An 18,849-nucleotide genomic window follows, 5' to 3' on the forward strand; every position below is an offset into this window, starting at 1 on the left:
CCATATGAATGATCCTTCATCCCTAACTTGTCTTCCACCTTCTCCTTCTCAGAGTATATGACTTTTCAATCAATAAAATAGTCACCTTCTTCTCTTGTTATATCTTTATGCACAGGGTCGGGCTGGGATTCCAGAATACCAGAGGGTCTCCTGCTGGGCTTCACCCTGGAAAATCCTATTAGTCCTTTTTTATTTCCATGACAAGCTTATATAACCTCCTGGAAATCACTTTCTCTAGTGGACCAGTCTGGTACTCTTTACCTTAGCATTTATTGTAACTGCCACCTAACATCCAAAGCTCTGTTCCACCTTTTTAAAAAACATGTCTGCTAAGAATTCTATTTTATTTAGATTTAAGCTGGCCATATGCACACTGACAAAATAAATAACATTTTCAGACAGTGTGTGGGCTTTGAATTATGGTCCCGATAACTTTCGTACCATTGCGATCGGCCATTCGATCAGCCAGGTTAGAAAATTTCAGTCGGATAACAATAAAATCTGCGCATGCACTGAGTTTCTGATGATATCCGTGGGGGGCCCACAATGCATTCCCAGGCAGTCACTGTTGTACAGATGTTGAGAACATCCTCTGATTTGTTATTTTTAGCACCTACAATTTCAGACTAAATGTTCGTTTTAGATCATTGTAAACATTTGTCGAAAGAAGACTAAGGGCTCTGGCACACGGGGAGATTAGTTGCCCGCGTGGGTGGGATGGCAACTGATGGCTCTCTCATGGCGACTAATCTCCCCGTGTGCCAGAGCCCTAAGGCTTAAGACACACAGAGCTAATTAGTAGCAGCTACTTGTTAAGACTACGAAACGCCCGAAAATCCCCTGCCATAGACAATACTGAGAATTGCCTCTGCTAAAACACACAGAGAAAATGATCAGTAAATGACCAGCATTGTCTATTTTGGTAGCTGTGACAAATAGCTGCTACTAGTAGCTCCGTGTGTCTTTATCCTAAAGTTAATGTCCCACAGAGAGATTAGTCACTAAAATTTTTAAAAAGCGAGTTCCAGCAACAAGTCGTTCACTTTGTCTCTAAATAAAGAACAATGTGAATCTCCAGTACCTAAACCAACGATACTACTTCTAATCACATATCGCTCCGAATTGCTATGAGACCCATTTTCGAGCAATGTTACAAAGAAAGCATTGACATTCAAAACTATTGAAATTGCTGAAAGGAAAACCCATTGGGCGGGAAGTCGCTGCAATTGTTTGCAAATTTCCCCATTGGAAATGCTGGGGAATATGATGCGCTGACTTGTGGGAAATAGAATCGGTCCATTGTTGAAATCTCTAGTAATCGTTTGTTAGGAAAAGACCAACGACTTGTTGCTGGAACTCGCTTTTTAAAAATCGTAGCGACGAAGCGATAAAATCTGAACGTGTATGGCCACCTTTTGGACATTTTGTCTTTGTTCCGTGTTCCGATCCCAGCAACCAAGCAGGCATAATAGAAAGATCTATGGCTACATTTTTATCATTGTCTTTGTTTATTGCTTATCTCTCTGTCTATAGCTTCTCCTATATATCTTCCAGTCTGAAAGTATTCTTGTGCCTAAAGCTGGCCATACACGTGGCGATCTCACGATGTTTCGTACGACCGTCGGTCGCACGAAACATCGTCAGATCCGCCACACACCATTCAGGGCTGAATCGGCAGGTAAGGAGGTAGAAACAATAGGATTTCTACCTCCTTCTGCCGATTCAGCTCTGAAGGGAGAATTTTGGTCAGGCGCCTTCTATGGCGCCCGATCAAAATTTTCTAACTTGGCCGATCGGCGAGCCGACCGATTTCAGCAGCTTCCTGCGATATCGGTCGGCTCGCTGACATGCCATACACGCACCGATTATCGTACGAAACGAGGTTTCGTACGATAATATCGGTGCGTGTATGGCCACCTTAAGTGATAGGTGCATCACTTGTGTTCCTGAGAGCTGAGGCCACTAAGGAACTCGGCTGGAAGGCGACAAATTAAAGATCGCTGAAGTTTTATTAGATACTTCTGGTAAGATTTCCCTCTTGGTAAATAAGTGAGGAAAAAGAAACACTGCAATAATATCTAAACTCATCATCTCACAGACATGAGGGGAAAATCAGCACCTACAAAATGTTATATACAGAGCTGGGGAATGGGGCTGAAAGACTGTTTCCGGTAAGTTTTTTCCCTATAAGCCCAACTTAAAGACAAGGAAATCCCTGTTCACGATGGGACGCAAATATGTTGCTTCTTGCTTTGATCTTTGACTTATGATTTCTTTATGCAGAAATCAGTTTTGGGTTGAGGAACCCTTTTAACATCTTGCTCATAAAAGGGGGTACTTATGTCTTCCAGATTACTGCAGTCCATGAAGCCTGAGGTACCCAATCTAGAGTGATCAAGAAAACATGGGCCAGATTTACATTCATTTATGGATAAGGCAAAATGCCCAAAACCACCCTGACAACCCAATACTTATGCTTTTCAGCCCGAACATGCTCATTAGAGTGTGCCAGCCAGCAAACAATACATATTCCTACTCTGTAGAAAACCTGAATACACAATAGAGACATAACAAAAAGAACCTTCTGTAAGTGTATGATACACTTATGGTTAATGAACTTACTGTACAGAAAGCAACATTAATGTGCGATTGCTATTGTATGGAACAAGACAAATTGGGAACAAAGCACAAGGACAAAACTGTTGCTGTAGGGTACGCTCATTCATACACATGAAAAGAACACACATCAGTGCATTAGTTCTTCTAAGGCTTGTTGGTCTACTGCATGTTACTTGCTAGTGAAGTGAGTCATGTCCGGGGCCAAAGGGACTAATTAGGGATAAAAGCAAACATTTCTCTCCTCTGTAATAATAGGGATAGATAATAGGACCTACTAAGTACTGTGCATCTCCAATATATTTCATCTTTCAAGAAGACAGTAAGAGGAAAAGGTTAATGTGTGCACAGAACATTCTTTCCCAAATAAATGTATTTCCTTATATATATGTATAGTAGCTGCCATAGTGTTTCCCCTTAGGCGGTACATTATCAGAGTATAATACACAAGAGCTATGAATATCCTGTACGGTGCATAGTGATGTCATCAGTTATAATTGGTGCTTAATGATGTTGTTTCTGTCACATGACTAACTGAAATGTGTGTATTATATTAAGTAAAGTACCCCCTGATGCAAAATATTAGAAGTCACCTCAGAGTCCCATGACCTGTATAAAAACACTTGGCCCATGACTTGAAATATCTTTTTATACCATAGGGGGTATTTTATTCACTATATAGTTAGTAGTTTTTCTAATGAGGGTACAGCATACTGTGTGTGCAGGGCTGACACCAGGGGGTTCTCCAGTCAGGGGCCTTTGGGTTCAAGAGGGGCAGGCTTTCATGTGGAGGGGTTGTGGCAGTTTGTAGATTTTGGTGTAAGGAGGCATCATCAGTTTGGGAACCCCATGATTACTGATGGCTACTTTCACTGTGTGTATAGAACATTCCTTCTTTGGTCAATGACACAAGGAGCTACTTGTAGCCAGAAACTTGTTGTGGCTACAAAATAGGCGATAATTACTCAGGTGTTAATTTTCAGGTGTTAAGTAGCCATGACAAGTAGCTCCCTGTGTCATAGCCCTTTGAATATCTGCATTTGTAAACACAATGTTGTTTGCTAAGAATACTATTATATAGAATTTAAGTTTCACAGAACATTCCTCTGCATATATTCTCATATTGCATATCTGTAGTTACACATAAATGTAGGGGTTTCCAGTGTTTACCTTTTAACAAGGTCAGACTAGGCCGGCGGGGTCCCGGGAAAAAACCTGATGGGCTCCGTGGCCCCTGCCAACCCAGGCATGTTCCCAATGCTAATGGCAAGCGGCGGCACATCTCCCTCCCCCCCCATAATCGATTCAAGGAGCGCAATGGGGGGGGGCGGGTTTGATGTCACAACTGGCCCCCAGACAGCAGTGCCGGTGAGTCTGACCCTTCAATTAATCTTGACCCACCATTGCGCTCCTGGAATTATAGCCGATTGCTGACTGTGACCCCATGCCAACCTGCTGAAGCCAAAAAGAACAGTGTAATATCTCTTTTAATAAACACAGACAAAATGTCAGAATAGCAGACAACTGTGTAGAAAACCCAAATAAACAGACTGCAAACAAGACCATAAATCACCAGAATTCCATCTGATAAATGGCTTCCTGCAGTCCAAACCATCAGAGCTTTGTGCTGTTCCCTGGAGAAGGCTGGGAGACAGACAGAGATAAAGTACATTTGTAAAAGAAGAACAAGTCAATGCTAAAAGATTTAATACACAAGACAATGCTGATGCACTGCCTACATCTGGGGTGGACAAAGGGTACAACTACCCGGATACCAAGGATGCTCAAAGCTATAGATGAACCATCTAGATGACATAAAGCTCAGCATCCCTGGCCTACACACTGTCTAGATCCGATAACAGTTATACAAACAGGGTCTCCTCCAACTTCCTAGCTGGTGGGGGAGGTGTAAAAGGTGTCCACATATGCAAAGATTTGCTCTAGTTTGGTCAAGACCTGTCAGAAAAATGTAAAAACGGTCACTGGAGAAGACCAAATTGGCATCAACGTGGTCTGTCCTGGTAAAGCGAGAATGATGGAAAGCCTTTGGTAGTCCAGCTAGAGGAAAAGCTGTATCTTAAAGTGACCTCTAGAGAAGACAGTTTGGAAGAGATTAGCATGGACATGGCCTGAAAACTAGGAACGATGGAGAGCCCTTGAGGATGCACCAAGTAAGCTTTAAGATGTGGCAGCAGTGAAAGAAAACTAAGACTCCATGTCAAGAAAAGACTTCATATTTGAAAAGTAATGACTGTGACTAAGCCACCCTACAGTCAGACTTACCGTTGCTTTAAATGTCAAGTATCTTTTGCACTACATTTTATGGCTATACTGTAGGCTGACTAGTGAGCTTAGATAGGTAGACAGCTTCTTTCATGTTGTAAGGATTGTGCTTTATGTTAGAATTTATCCGGCACAACACAGATTAACATGACCCCTTCTAATCTCTTCCCTTCATCCTGAGGAACCCATGTATTAAAAGACAATTTATATTTTAAGCACTTGGATGACTTCCTTTCTTTCTCTCAACGCCCCAACACCTACAGGCCTGCGCAGGGGTCATTGCAACCTGTCTTATTGTCTGTGCCTAGCTGGGAACACAATCAGTTTTGTTAAGCACAGATCAGCGAGCATCCCCCTTACACATAAATCAATCGCCTAACGCAGGACTTAGTCAGCTATAAGGCAACAGCAAAGAAAAAAGGCAGGCTGCACATATTAATTGGTACAGGGACGTCTCAATGGCAAAGGAGACTAAAGCTGGCCATACACGTGCCAATAATAATATCGGACGAAACCCCGTTTCGTACGATATTCGGTGCGTGTATGGCAAGTCGGCGAGTCGACCGATATCACAGGAGGCTGCTGATATCGGTCGACTCACCGATCGGGCCGGTTAAAAGATTTTGATAGGGCGCCAGAGAAAGCATCTGAGCAAAATCTGCCGTCAGGGCTGAATCGGCAGAAGGAGGTAGAAATCCTATTGTTTCTACCTCCTTATCTGCTGTTTCAGCCCTGAACGTTAATGGCGGATTTGACGATCTTTCGTGCGACCAATGATCTGTGGCCACCTTAAGACACTTTTTATCTAATGTGACACACCAACAAGGCCATATCATTAGACACAGAGGACCCAGTTGTGGGTGGTAGGAGTGTTCAAAATAGATCATCTAAGCTTATAATTTGGGGGATATAGAGACCCTTAAAAAATGTCTATGGTCCAATAAATTCTATGTCCTGCACACCTAAGAATGCAGCAGGGCATTAGAAGTGGACCAGTTCTATGCTACACAGCGTTTTCCAGCATGCTGGCATTTTATTTCTGAAAGCGCTTGTACATTATTAACTAATGTTCCTGTTGAAATATCTGAGTATATAATAATGGATCAGCCGTGTCACCTTTCATCCCAACTATTAGAGATTAAATAGTGTAGCATTTGCATTACATTTACACAGAACCTCCTTCCCATTAAAATAATGCAATATTTCCAAATACATTAGGATGTACCGCCTGCTGGCGGATGATGGTTTGCCTGCTGGGCAAAGATGACACTTCTGATAAAGTGCTGCATTTTGGCATCCGGATCAAACATTTTATTCTGAGCTGTCGGTGATAAGGTGGCTGCTAGTGATGAGCGAATCTGTTCCGTTTCTAGCCCGCGGCTATTATTTTGTCGCGCGGCTATTATTTTGTCGCCCGCGACTATTCTTTTTTGACGCCGGCGACAATTTTTGGACGTGCGGCGAATTTTTCTGCGGCAAAATTTTTCATCCATTTCGCGAAACAATCCGCCAATGGCGAAACGTGGAAATTCGCCGCGAATCCATGCCTGCCGAAACTTTTCGCCCATCACTAGTGGCTGCTGTTCCTTTTGTGTAGAGGTAGGCAGATCAGGGGCTTGGAAAGGTGTACACGGGGTTCCCTTTACTTGTTTGGCAAGGCCTACTGCCCAGGTGACCAGAGGGTAAATAATTGGGACTCCCTAGGGTGGGGTCCTTGCTAATAGTAGTGTGAGCCCTCATGATTACCAATGGTGACCCCGTGGTTCTCTCCACTAGTGGGCAGGAAAAGATTAAAAACTAGCCTGTCGGAAGACTGGCGATGCATCAGGGCACTATACCTGGGGTTTGGTATAGTATCACCACCTGTTCAGCTAGGGTTTATCAGTTTTTTTTAATTGTACCTCCTAGATAACCACATAGGATAAAGGTTTAGGGAGGTTTAGCCTTTCCAAAAACCAACTTTCATATATTTATAAGCTCTCCCATAAAATCCATCCATTGGTAGCCTCTAAAACAAAAAATCACCTTACACCAGGGGTTCTCAAACGTTTTACCCAAGAACCATATTCAAATGTAAAAAGAGTTGGGGAGCAACTCAAGGATAAAAAAGTTCCTGGGGTGCCAAAAAGGGCTGTTTTGGGCTATTTAGTAGTCCATATTTGTACCGGCAGCCTACAGGACTGGTTTCTATGCTTATTTAAAAGTAAGCAACTGCTTTAAGGCTGCTGGGAATAACATCCAAAGGGTTGGTGAGCAACATGTTACTCCCACGCCACTGGTTGGAAATCCCTACCTTACACCCTTGCCCACAGCTATATACATATTTCCAATATTGTAACATATGGGAAACGGGGGTGATGGTTGCGGGGTGCTGGTAACCCTTCCATACACTGTATATGTAACTTGTGTCGTTTCACTTGCATAGAATTTTTTCCAGTAGAACATATGGTGGAGCATGGAGTCATACAGGAGTTAACGTATATATTTTTTATTTAAGATTAAAGTAATTAAGTTACATTTTCCATGGCTCTGTTGCCCAACAGAGAGCACAGTTGGAGTTGAAGACCTTGATGGAATAACTTCACTCAAAATAGAATGCACATTGCTAATGTCAGCTTGGGGGAAATCAGAGTGAAAGAGTGAAAGACTGAAGTGGGAAGGGAATTTTCTGGTGGAAAAATACAGCAGAAATTGCAGTTGGGGGTGGGGTATGATATAGCATATAGCTTTGGTCTTTCTTCCTTGTTAATAACATTCAGATCAAGTGTCTATAAAGGTTTTCTTTTACCCAGGTCATTATAAGGTAATAAGTAATGACATTGGTAAAGCCGTGGTTCCCACACAACGGAGGATGGCCATTTGCTCTGAGATAGAAATGAAGGTCAATTCTAGTGAAAATTAAAATGTACACTTACTTACCCATCCAGGATGTTCGTGGAACTTTGGCTAAATGGATGATACACCAATGTATGCCTCTATTTAATACCTTGTTATTTGTCCTAAGGGACTTTGACGGTTAGACCTTCAAGGGGTCTGGAATTGATAATGTTGGGCAGCGTCTTGGCTAAAGCAACTAAACTTTCTACAATTGTCCCCTTCACTGCTCAACTAAGTAGCTTCTTCAGGGTATTTTCTGGCATTTAGTAGCCGTGACAAGTAGCTTCATGTGTCTTCCCCCTTAGGGCTCTGGCACACGGGGAGATTAATCGCCCATGACAAATCTCTCTGTTCGCGGGCGACTAATCTCCCCGAATTGCCATCCCACCGACGATAATGTAAGTCGCCGGTGGGATGGCACATGCTGCGCAGGCGATTTCGGCAAATCACCGAAGTTGCCTTGCGAGGCATTTTTGTCGATTTGCCGAAATTGCGCCGCCGCGTGTGCCATCCCACCGGCGACTTACATTTTCGCCGGTGGGATGGCAACTGATGGCAACTCGGGGAGATTTTTCGCGGGCGACTAATCTCCCCGTGTGCCAGAGCCCTTACTGTATTAGGATCAAGTAGCGTGCCTAAGGGCTGTGGCACAAGGAGATGGAGATTAGTTGCCTGCGACAAATCTCCCTTGTGGCGGGCGACTAATTTCCCCGATTTGCCATCCCACCGGCTTGAATGTAAATCGCCGGTGGGATGGCATACACGGCTCTGCGATTTCCCGAAATCGTGGCGCCGCATATGCCATCCCACCTGCGATTTACATTCAAGCCGGTGGGATGGCAAATCGGGGAAATTAGTCGCCTGCCACAAGGGAGATTTGTCTCGGGCGACTAGTCTCCCAGTCTACCACGGCCCTAATAATATACTGGTTATTCGGCATACTTAATTATGTTCAGTGTGGCACTTACAGATGCATTACTTTGTGCTCTTGCCCCAAAGGGAATAGTAAAACCATGCATTTAAGGTCATGAATGCATTTACATGGTATGTATGTAAATGCAGAGCGATGCCACATGGCGACAAGATGCCAATGCGATAAAAGAGAAGACCAGTAAATGCTTCCTGCGGACTGATATTAGCCTTGTACTTACCACACCAATGGCACAGTACACATGGGGTTAGTTAGTTTCTGTTCTGTAGAAACCAATATTAAGTCTAAAGCAAATGGGCATGGAACATAAGAAGCTGCTTGGATAAGTGATAAAAAAAATTGTCACTTTAGACTGGTGGTCGTCAGACTTTTTTAAATTTTAGACTTCCTTGAAGGATAAACCTTTGGATATTTATGTATTGGTCATTTAGCAAGAGTTCCAAGCATATCTAAGTAAACTTATATTTGCCCCAAATCTCATTCTAACTAGTGATGAGCGGATTTTTTCGACAGGCATGGATTCGCAGCGAATTTCTGCATTTCGCCATTGGTGAATTGTTTTGCGAAACTTCAGTGAAAGTTTGCGTGCAAATTTTTTTGTTGCGCGTCAAAAAGGGCGTGGTCGTGTCAAATTGGGCGTGTTCGCATCAAAATTGGGCACGGTCATGTCAACAAAAACACGGGCAACAAAAAAAAAAATAGCCGTGGGCTACAAAAAATCGGCGCAGGCGACAAGAAATCGTGTGACAAATGCGTTTTGCGTATTTTTTGCCGTTTCGCAAATTTTATGGTGAAGTGAAACGGGCCAGATTCGCTCGTCACTAATTCTAACTAGGCTAGGTGTATCTAGGAGAAGAAATGGCCACCTAAGATTCCACATTACCACATACCTACTGTGCCAATGGTGTGACAAGTGCAGTCTTTTAAGGTGCAACATCATTTCCTGATTGGCTGAAGACCATCATAAAAGCCCTAGCATGTTACCAACACAATGAATCAGTATAACTGTATTCAGATTAAAATTCACATGTGTATTTTATGGCACATAGCCTCATTTGCAACTGGGCATTTAAGATACTAATCTTTCTTTCTTTTATTTCAATGATTGGTTATACAACTGTCAAGTGGTTTCACCAAAATTCATTGATTAGAGGGAGATTGGTAATAGCATGATGACAGGGTAGTGTATGTGTCTCAGAGGCAATGAGGAAAGAATCAATAAAACCTGTCTGAAAGCCAGCCATTTATACAGATACAGCACAATTTTGTTTTACAGACAATAGGATATAAAGTGCAAATAGTTGTGCTCACTGTCACCTCAATAAACCCTTTGATGCTGAAGCAAACAGGACAGGCACGCGTTTCACCTCGACAGATGGAAAGATGTTTAAGAGAGCGCACCTAGCACACACACACACAGTGCCAGAGACAGACACAGAGTGATTAGCACAGTAGAGACAGACCCAGCAGGTAGGCATGTGTGTGTGAGCAGAGAGTGTTAGGCGTGAAGCTAACTCTGAAATATGGCACATTATATCAACTCAATTGCCCATAATGGATTTGGATATTGGCTAGTAAAGTGGATAGCTGGAGATTAGTGCACTTTCTCAAAAATGGGGCCTATTACCAGTATCGTGCCTGTTGGCTTATCCTGCAGTCTGACAGTAACAGTGACACGCACAATATTTTGATTTTTATGAGCAAACAGGATGATCTGAATGGATCAGTAGGCTATTTATGAGACATCAGAGCGGACACATGTCCCTAAGTACCAGGTCTGCACTGGGATTTAGAGTACACAGAGGCCCAAACAGCCCCCACAGGCCCAATAAATAGTGACTGTCTATGGCATCTTACAGCAGCCCCTCTGGCATTTGCCAGAACCCACAGATTGCCAGTCTGGGCCTGGTAAGTTCTGCACCTATATATGGGCAGCTGCATATGACCCAGTACAGGAAGGGTATGAAACGCATAAGGCGGCATCTTGTGGGGTCTGTATGTTTTTAACATGGATTTTTTTTTCTTTTGAAAGTTTTTGTGTTGAGTATGGGATACACTTTGGATAGTGTTGTTTGATTTGCCCTTTAATCTGGGGGCTGTGTCCCATTTGCTTTGGCCCTTTTTGACTGGCCATTTAACATGCTTATCTTTAACAAATTGTGAATTATATATGGACACTGCCACCTTGCACAGCAGCAAACTGCATGACAATACAGGGTGCAAGACAAGAGCTTGTTCACATTACTGCAAGGTTTTGCCCTGGTCTCAAAGCCCAGGAGTTGCCTTCTTTAGCCCAAAATGCCCTTGGTAAAATGTTAAATATTTTGTAAATATTTTTGGTATTATTAGTATTTACAGCAGGATATCCAATTTGAGGTCATTCAGCTCTCTCTCTATCCACTGACCTTATTCTCTGTGCCTCTCTGTAGGCTGGGAAGGTGGGCAAGGAGACCGGCACTGTGGGTGACCAGCAAGGCAGCTGATTTATGCACAGCAAACTGCAGCTACAACTAATGAGGGATAAAATGAGAGTTTGCCTCCTGCCCTAGCTATGCATAGCAAACAGAAGGTAAGCCATGTAGGCAGCTATTCATTAGCAAATCCCACCAGTTCCAGAGATCTAAACAAGAGGTACTCATCAGTTATTTCAGGTTTCGGATGATTACTGATCTTGTTTGTACCTTCACCCAGTATCTCTGCTCCCATCCATCTTCCAGTTTTGTTGCTATTATCATGCTGTCTGCATACCCCTGTCTGAGCTACCCGTTTGTCTTTGCCCACAGTCTGATTGCATCGCCCCTGTATGTTGGCACTTAGCTTCTCTCACCTGCAGTACATGAGCATTTCTGCTTGTTTGGTGCTGCTTACCCTTGAATTGGGCTTATCAGCACCTGTCGGCATGTTTATCTCTGTCTTTGTCTTCTGCCTGTTTTACAACCTCACTCATTCACTTGTCTGGTTTCAAGGACTTTTCTTTTTGCATTAATCTTGCTGCCTTCCTCAACCTTGTTCTCTGCTCGCTTCCATATTATCCTTAACCCAATGGCTATAAAAGATTTGGACCTCCAATATTGATGCTACAGCTATTTGCTGATTATCCTATCCAAGACCCATTATTGTAAGTCAATAAGGGCTTCTCTAGGATGATTCCATGATCATTAACTTGTCCTTAATCATGGACGGCTGACACAGAGTGAAAGCTTGATAGGACCATGATGGCACTGAACTAAAGGGTTATATAATTTGCCAGAAGTGCTTTTGTATAGGGAATTCTTCTACAGATGCTGAAATAGCTTTGACTACACAGTATTCTGTTTAATTTCTGGAGGTTAATGACACAAATGACCCAACTGAAATCTGATCAGCATTTACATTGACAAATGGAAATCCCAGATGAGGGGAGACCAAACTGGAGTGTTCATATAGTTGCCTGAGTGCATTGCAAAAGCATCTGTGTGTGTTTGGAAAAGGTACACTATTTTGCATTTGGGAAGCATTCAAGGTATATTCAAACACATGTATTGAAAACATGTGAATGCCCCTTGTGTATGTAACCTTAGGGTAATACAGTCCATGTGGTATACATTACGACTGCTTGGATGCCAGAGGAAAAATAACAATAATATATAGGACAAAACAACAGAACTCACAGGAGCAACATGAAAAGGCAAAAAGAAGTGTTGAGTTTATTGACTAAACACGTAGTCCTTCACAGGACCTCTGTCAGGAGCAAGGAAAGCCCTTACACAGAACTAAGGTTAGAGACAAAGGCAACAGAAAATGGAAGCTCAGAAGATTAGAACAAACTGCTAAAGGGACAATATGAAAGAGATAAGAAACATGGAAACATTCAAGTGAGCAGACCATAACAATGGCAAACCCTAAAGCAACTGGAAATAAGAAAGATGAGGAGGCCTAGAGAGAAGTATATTCCAGCAAGTGACCAACACGCCAAGCCCCCCACCCCCTCCCGAAGGTCCATCCTTTAGCCAGGGCCCCTTAACTCATGCAGTGACTACAGATATAGCAATATATCAGCCTATCAGTCATACAGCTATAATTTCAAAAATATTTAGGACAACAAATACATATACACCCCAAATCTCTCACTAACTGAACTTTAAGCTGGGCTTTTAGTTGCATCTAGGTAAGCAAATGGTCACTCTTCTCAATTCTCAACCTGGCTGGCCTTTGTCTTGAGTCCCCATCTCCCCCCCTGCTCTGAGTCCCCCCTCCAGGAAGGGCAACCTCACATTCAGTAATCACTGATTCTAAGTCAGCGCTATCTAACTTATTACATGCAGTGGGCCAATTATTTCTCATACAGTATGTTTGAGGGCCAGATTAAATTAAAATAATGATATCATGTAGTAAAGTCTAGGGAGCATTTGAACAGATTGGGGGCCACAAAAATCCACATCCGGCCCATGGGCCTCCAGTTGGACAGCCCTGGTCTCAGTTATAGTAACATTAAATGTGGGTATGGCCTACAAAAGAGATTTCCCTTTAAGCTTAAATACTCTATGGCCATAGTTTAGGCAGAAAGAAGTAGGTTGGGGCCATAAGAAATGGAAGGAAAAACACGGCAAATTTGGAATTGTAAAACTAGTGGATCATTTCATGAATGCAGAGTCAGAAACCATTTTGCTGCCTGGCCCTGGACCACCCCACTGATGATCAGAGAGACACAGGTTGGATATATTGGGGACCAATAAAAATCCTTCCCTATCTGGATAAAACCACAAGACAGACAACACACCAACACCCTTCCAATCATACTAAAACACACACTCACATCTTGGGACAAACTTATCAGACAATACCCACTCTCCCATAGACACGGACCCATGACACCCCTGATAGGCAACCCAGCATTCCCACCGGGACTTCTTAGCCGAGGTTTTTTATCTCGAAGGAAAACTGAGAACCTACCCTTTACACAAGTACGCACCTCCACGGGACCGCTCCCACTAGACAAAATCGTAGGAAACTCAACACAGAGCTTTTTACAAAAGTTTGCTTATCACCAGTTAACACACTGGCTACAAACCCACCCGGAGAGAGGAAAGCTGCTCGGGGAATCAACTCCCTTTGATGATTTATGCTTAGCTAAAGACCCCCCACGCCACACCATCTCCCAAATATACCCCAACTTAATAGAACTAAAGTACAATAAGCCACCTCACTTTATAAAACACTGGGAAGGAGACCTTAACCAGACCATTCCAGAAAAGGATTGGGAAGATTGCTTTGCTCTAACACACACAATGGCAACAGCATGTAAAGCACAAGAAACAAACTATAAAATCATATCTAGATGGTACAAATGCCCGGCCACTTTACACACCATGTTCCCAAACGTTTCAGACAAGTGTTGGCGTTGCAATATCCAGAGAGGTGATATGAAACATATATGGTGGGACTGCCCCAACCTACAACCATTCTGGATCCGTGTATTCCAAACCATCTCCAAAGTGCTATGCCTAGACCTCCAACCCGACCCAGCCCTAGCACTACTCTCTAAACCTCCTGCCAACAAACAAATTTCTATTAAGCACAAGGGTTTCCTAGCCTTTTCATTAACGGCAGCTAGAACAGTCATACCCAGGCTCTGGAAGAATACCAAACCCCCAACGATTGGTGACTGGGCGATTGAGCTCAACCATATTATGAGAATGGAAGAAATGTTAGCACACACCATTAAAGCACGTGAAAACTTCACTAAAACTTGGACAACTTGGATTCTCTACAAAGAATCCCCAGAATATGGTCAACTACTAACAACCAGCAACCCAATCCAGACCCAGGTCTAAGCCCTTAGAAACCTGATAAAAACATGGGTAAAACCAATACCCTGGTGTGCCACAACACAAAATAAATGCACATACCCCTGCCAGAACATAAGACTATACCAAAAGTAGAGGTATAAGTTACCATTGTAATGCTCTGCTCTGCCCAACTTGTACCCCCTTCCTCTTAGGGGAAAACATAACAGAAAACAAACAACTACCCTCTACGGGATATGGTCTTAAGTACAGTAAATCATTACAAAAAAAAAACAAAAAAAAACGCAATGATGTAACTATATAAACTGTGATAACTGCAACAGACTATTGTTACCCCTTCCTCCCTTTTCCTTTCTGTATCCCTACCCCCTCTCCCCCTATTGTGTATGTTACCCCTTTTTCTTTGTAATTATTTGAAAAATGAAAATAAAGAATATATAAAAAAAAAAAAATCCTTCCCTATATTAAACCAACCCAGATGTATCAATGAGACAAGCAGGAGAATTCTGCAGTGTCATTAGCAGGAGGTGCAAAAGATCCCTCCGGCCTGGGCATTAGTTTTCCAGCAAGCGAATCCATCAGACACAAAGCTCTCATTTGCTTGCAGACCATTTGCGCTCGGCAAGTTGTATTGACACCTTAATATGCATGAGAAGAAGCTCTTCTGCTGTTGGAATTGGGCAGTGATTGAGTTTCAGGTTATTCATTATCCCTGCACCCATACTGTGAGTTAGGGAACAGGGTGCCCAGCCTTCCCCTACACCTACCTGACGTTCCTCAATGTCCAGGAATAAGAGTGAGAATGTCCTGAAGCCTGAATTCTCCATTCCCTGCACCCTGGCACAGGCACAAAATGCCTCTGTCTCATTCTATTGTCACCATGATCTCTCTGCCCACTTTATCTGCCAAAAGCATATCAACAAGAAACATGTGACATCCACTTACTCTCTGCTCCTGAGTTGCCACGAAGGTCTGGAACCCGGGGGCCACACCGAACCCCAACTCCTGAATGAAAGGTGGTTCTGACTGGCTGTGAATCTGCACTTTGACGCCTGCTTCAAACGTGGTTTCCTCTGTTGGGGAAAAAGAAATGAGAGGTAAAGAATGGGAAACTGCAACACTGCAAAGACAGAGTATGAGATTATATTTTAGGAATCCACTCATGATCTTTCTGGTGGGAGAAATTCCACTCCATGGACCTTGAATTAAACCAGATGTCTATGCCCAGGGGAGTTGAATACATCATTAATAAGAAGGGGAGAACTGAAATGGAACAGGGCACACAGAGGTATGTGGGGGAAGCCAAGTATATCCATGCCTTTGCCAAGGCCACAGTTATACTGTGTGAGCTATAGATTAATTACTGGTAACAACATTAGGATTATCAGATGACCTTAAAAAGGCCATAAATACAAAAGAATAAAGTGTTTAATGGCAGTAGAAAACTCATATATTCCTACTTGTCCTCATCTGTATATTTGATTGATTGGAATAAAAATGTTTCATTTCCGTGTTTGTATAATTGCTCTAATTACTGGCACCTCGAATCAGTTTTTTGCATACATGGCCGCCCAACCATTCAGCCTCAGTGCCTTTGCTTTCAAATCAGCATTATAAAATATGTATTAATGGTGCGGGGCTGCAGAGAGACAAAGGTATGTTTGGAAATGCAGAATAGGCAGTAATTTGCAGAAAGCTCATTTTTTGTGTTACTATCCCATGCAATAATCCAACAGATACAACTGGAGCCCCATTGTGCCTCGGCAGTGACATTACTCGGATTGAATGATGCCCCGAAGCTCAACGCAGCCTTAGAAGCTGCTTCATAAATGAGGGCTACTATGTTCAGGATTCATCTTTTTCTCATACCGAACTCTGCTTATTATATATCTGACTGGCTTTGACTATTTTTACACCCCAAGACTACCCTGTAACAGTCTATTCTGGTGGCACGGAGGGGCTGATTGATCTCTCTAGGCACTTTCCTTATGTTCCCATATTTTTTCCATTGCTCCCCTTTGTTTCCACAGTAAAGCGCAAGCTTCTTACACTCATGCACAGCACGCAGCACTGCTGAGGTTGCCTTTTACTGTGTATTCCACTTCTGGATCTCATCCATTTTTTTCATCCATTGTTTCTTATTTTATTTCTCTTCAGACAGAACTGAAGATTTGTTATTTGGTTTTTCTGCTAAAAGGCCAAAATTTTTGCTTTGTTTTCCAGGCATCAATAAAGATATTTTTGGGTCATTAGTCTCACTCTGGCTAGATACCGATTCCCATAGTCCTCCTGTAGTGTTACAGTTACTATTCAAGAGCAAGCAAGGGAGATGGCCTGTAAGGGAATAGTCTGGGTGCAGATGCAGTATTTGTTCATAGATTTTTCTATAGAACTCATTTATCAATTATTAGATAGGGTTAGAAGAGCAAAATAAAAATGGATGTTGCACATTGTCCAGCAGGTAAGGTTAAAGACAGAGTGCAAAATCTGGTAAGAGATACACAGTTCAGTGCTGGCAGTTCTGTATTCAAAAAGGACGGACTGATGGAGGCATGTGAGTGCCCCCCAACCCACCCTCTAACTTTTTTTTTCTCTTACTTGCTTCATTATATGGTGTTTGGTGCCTATAGTAGCAGATAATAGCCTCTGGGAAGGGACTGTGGCTGTGGGATAGCAGGTATAGTAGGGAGAGATGGTGCCTATAGTAGCAGTGGGGGGATAATAGCCTCTGGGAAGGGACTGGGGCTGTGGGATAGCAGGTATAGTAGGGAGAGATGGTGCCTATAGTAGCAGTGGGATAATAGCCTCTGGGAAGGGACTGGGGCTGTGGGATAGCAGGTATAGTAGGGAGAGATGGTGCCTATAGTAGCAGTGGGGGGATAATAGCCTCTGGGAAGGGACTGGGGCTGTGGGATAGCAGGTATAGTAGGGAGAGATGGTGCCTATAGTAGCAGTGGGGGGATAATAGCCTCTGGGAAGGGACTGTGGCTGTGGGATAGCAGGTATAGTAGGGAGAGATGGTGCCTATAGTAGCAGTGGGGGGATAATAGACTCTGGGAAGGGACTGTGGCTGTGGGATAGCAGGTATAGTAGGGAGAGATGGTGCCTATAGTAGCAGTGGGGGGATAATAGCCTCTGGGAAGGGACTGGGGCTGTGGGATAGCAGGTATAGTAGGGGGAGATGGTGCCTATAGTAGCAGTGGGATAATAGCCTCTGGGAAGGGACTGGGGCTGTGGGATAGCAGGTATAGTAGGGGGAGATGGTGCCTATAGTAGCAGTGGGATAATAGCCTCTGGGAAGGGACTGGGGCTGTGGGATAGCAGGTATAGTAGGGGGAGATGGTGCCTATAGTAACAGTGGGATAATAGCCTCTGGGAAGGGACTGTGGCTGTGGGATAGCAGGTATAGTAGGGAGAGATGGTGCCTATAGTAGCAGTGGGATAATAGCCTCTGGGAAGGGGCTGGGGCTGTGGGATAGCAGGTATAGTAGGGAGAGATGGTGCCTATAGTAGCAGTGGGATAATAGCCTCTGGGAAGGGACTGTGGCTGTGGGATAGCAGGTATAGTAGGGAGAGATGGTGCCTATAGTAGCAGTGGGATAATAGCCTCTGGGAAGGGACTGTGGCTGTGGGATAGCAGGTATAGTAGGGAGAGATGGTGCCTATAGTAGCAGTGGGATAATAGCCTCTGGGAAGGGACTGGGGCTGTGGGATAGCAGGTATAGTAGGGAGAGATGGTGCCTATAGTAGCAGTGGGATAATAGCCTCTGGGAAGGGACTGGGGCTGTGGGATAGCAGGTATAGTAGGGAGAGATGGTGCCTATAGTAGCAGTGGGGGGATAATAGCCTCTGGGAAGGGACTGTGGCTGTGGGATAGCAGGTATAGTAGGGGGAGATGGTGCCTATAGTAACAGTGGGATAATAGCCTCTGGGAAGGGACTGTGGCTGTGGGATAGCAGGTATAGTAGGGGGAGATGGTGCCTATAGTAACAGTGGGATAATAGCCTCTGGGCTGTGCATGTTATACTGTATGTGATCACTGCATTTGTAAGGACTGTGCCTTATCTTGTCGCCATGTAGAATTAAAGAAGGAGCCAAATTGCTTCCTTTTTAATCAGCACTATGTAGCACTATATAAACCATTTTATTAACTACTTGGCTGGTGAGAAGAAAGAATTGCAATGCTGGGTTAGCTATCAATGCAGTACGATTTTATTTACCATATGGCAGATCTTCAGACAAGGCAAAAGCACTCATTTACTTCAGTACCCTTCCACACTGTTAGTCAGCTATTAGCACACACATTAAGTGTTAATGCGCTCTCTGTGTAGGCAGCACACACAGTGAACACCTAAT

At 43.5% G+C, this 18,849-nt stretch overlaps 1 protein-coding gene across 2 annotated transcripts in view; it reads right to left on the reverse strand.

The window, feature by feature from the left end:
- asic2 (acid sensing ion channel subunit 2) overlaps window positions 1–18,849 on the reverse strand; it is a 286,936-nt gene that overhangs the window by 30,493 nt on the left and 237,594 nt on the right. For both annotated transcript variants that reach the window (XM_002933040.5, XM_004918606.4), the window contains exon 3: window positions 15,439–15,566. In XM_002933040.5, the coding sequence (XP_002933086.3) occupies window positions 15,439–15,566 (128 nt within the window). The remainder of the gene's footprint in view (window positions 1–15,438; window positions 15,567–18,849) is intronic.

Source organism: Xenopus tropicalis, chromosome 10, assembly GCF_000004195.4.
Source record: "Xenopus tropicalis strain Nigerian chromosome 10, UCB_Xtro_10.0, whole genome shotgun sequence".
Lineage (NCBI taxonomy): Eukaryota > Metazoa > Chordata > Amphibia > Anura > Pipidae > Xenopus > Xenopus tropicalis.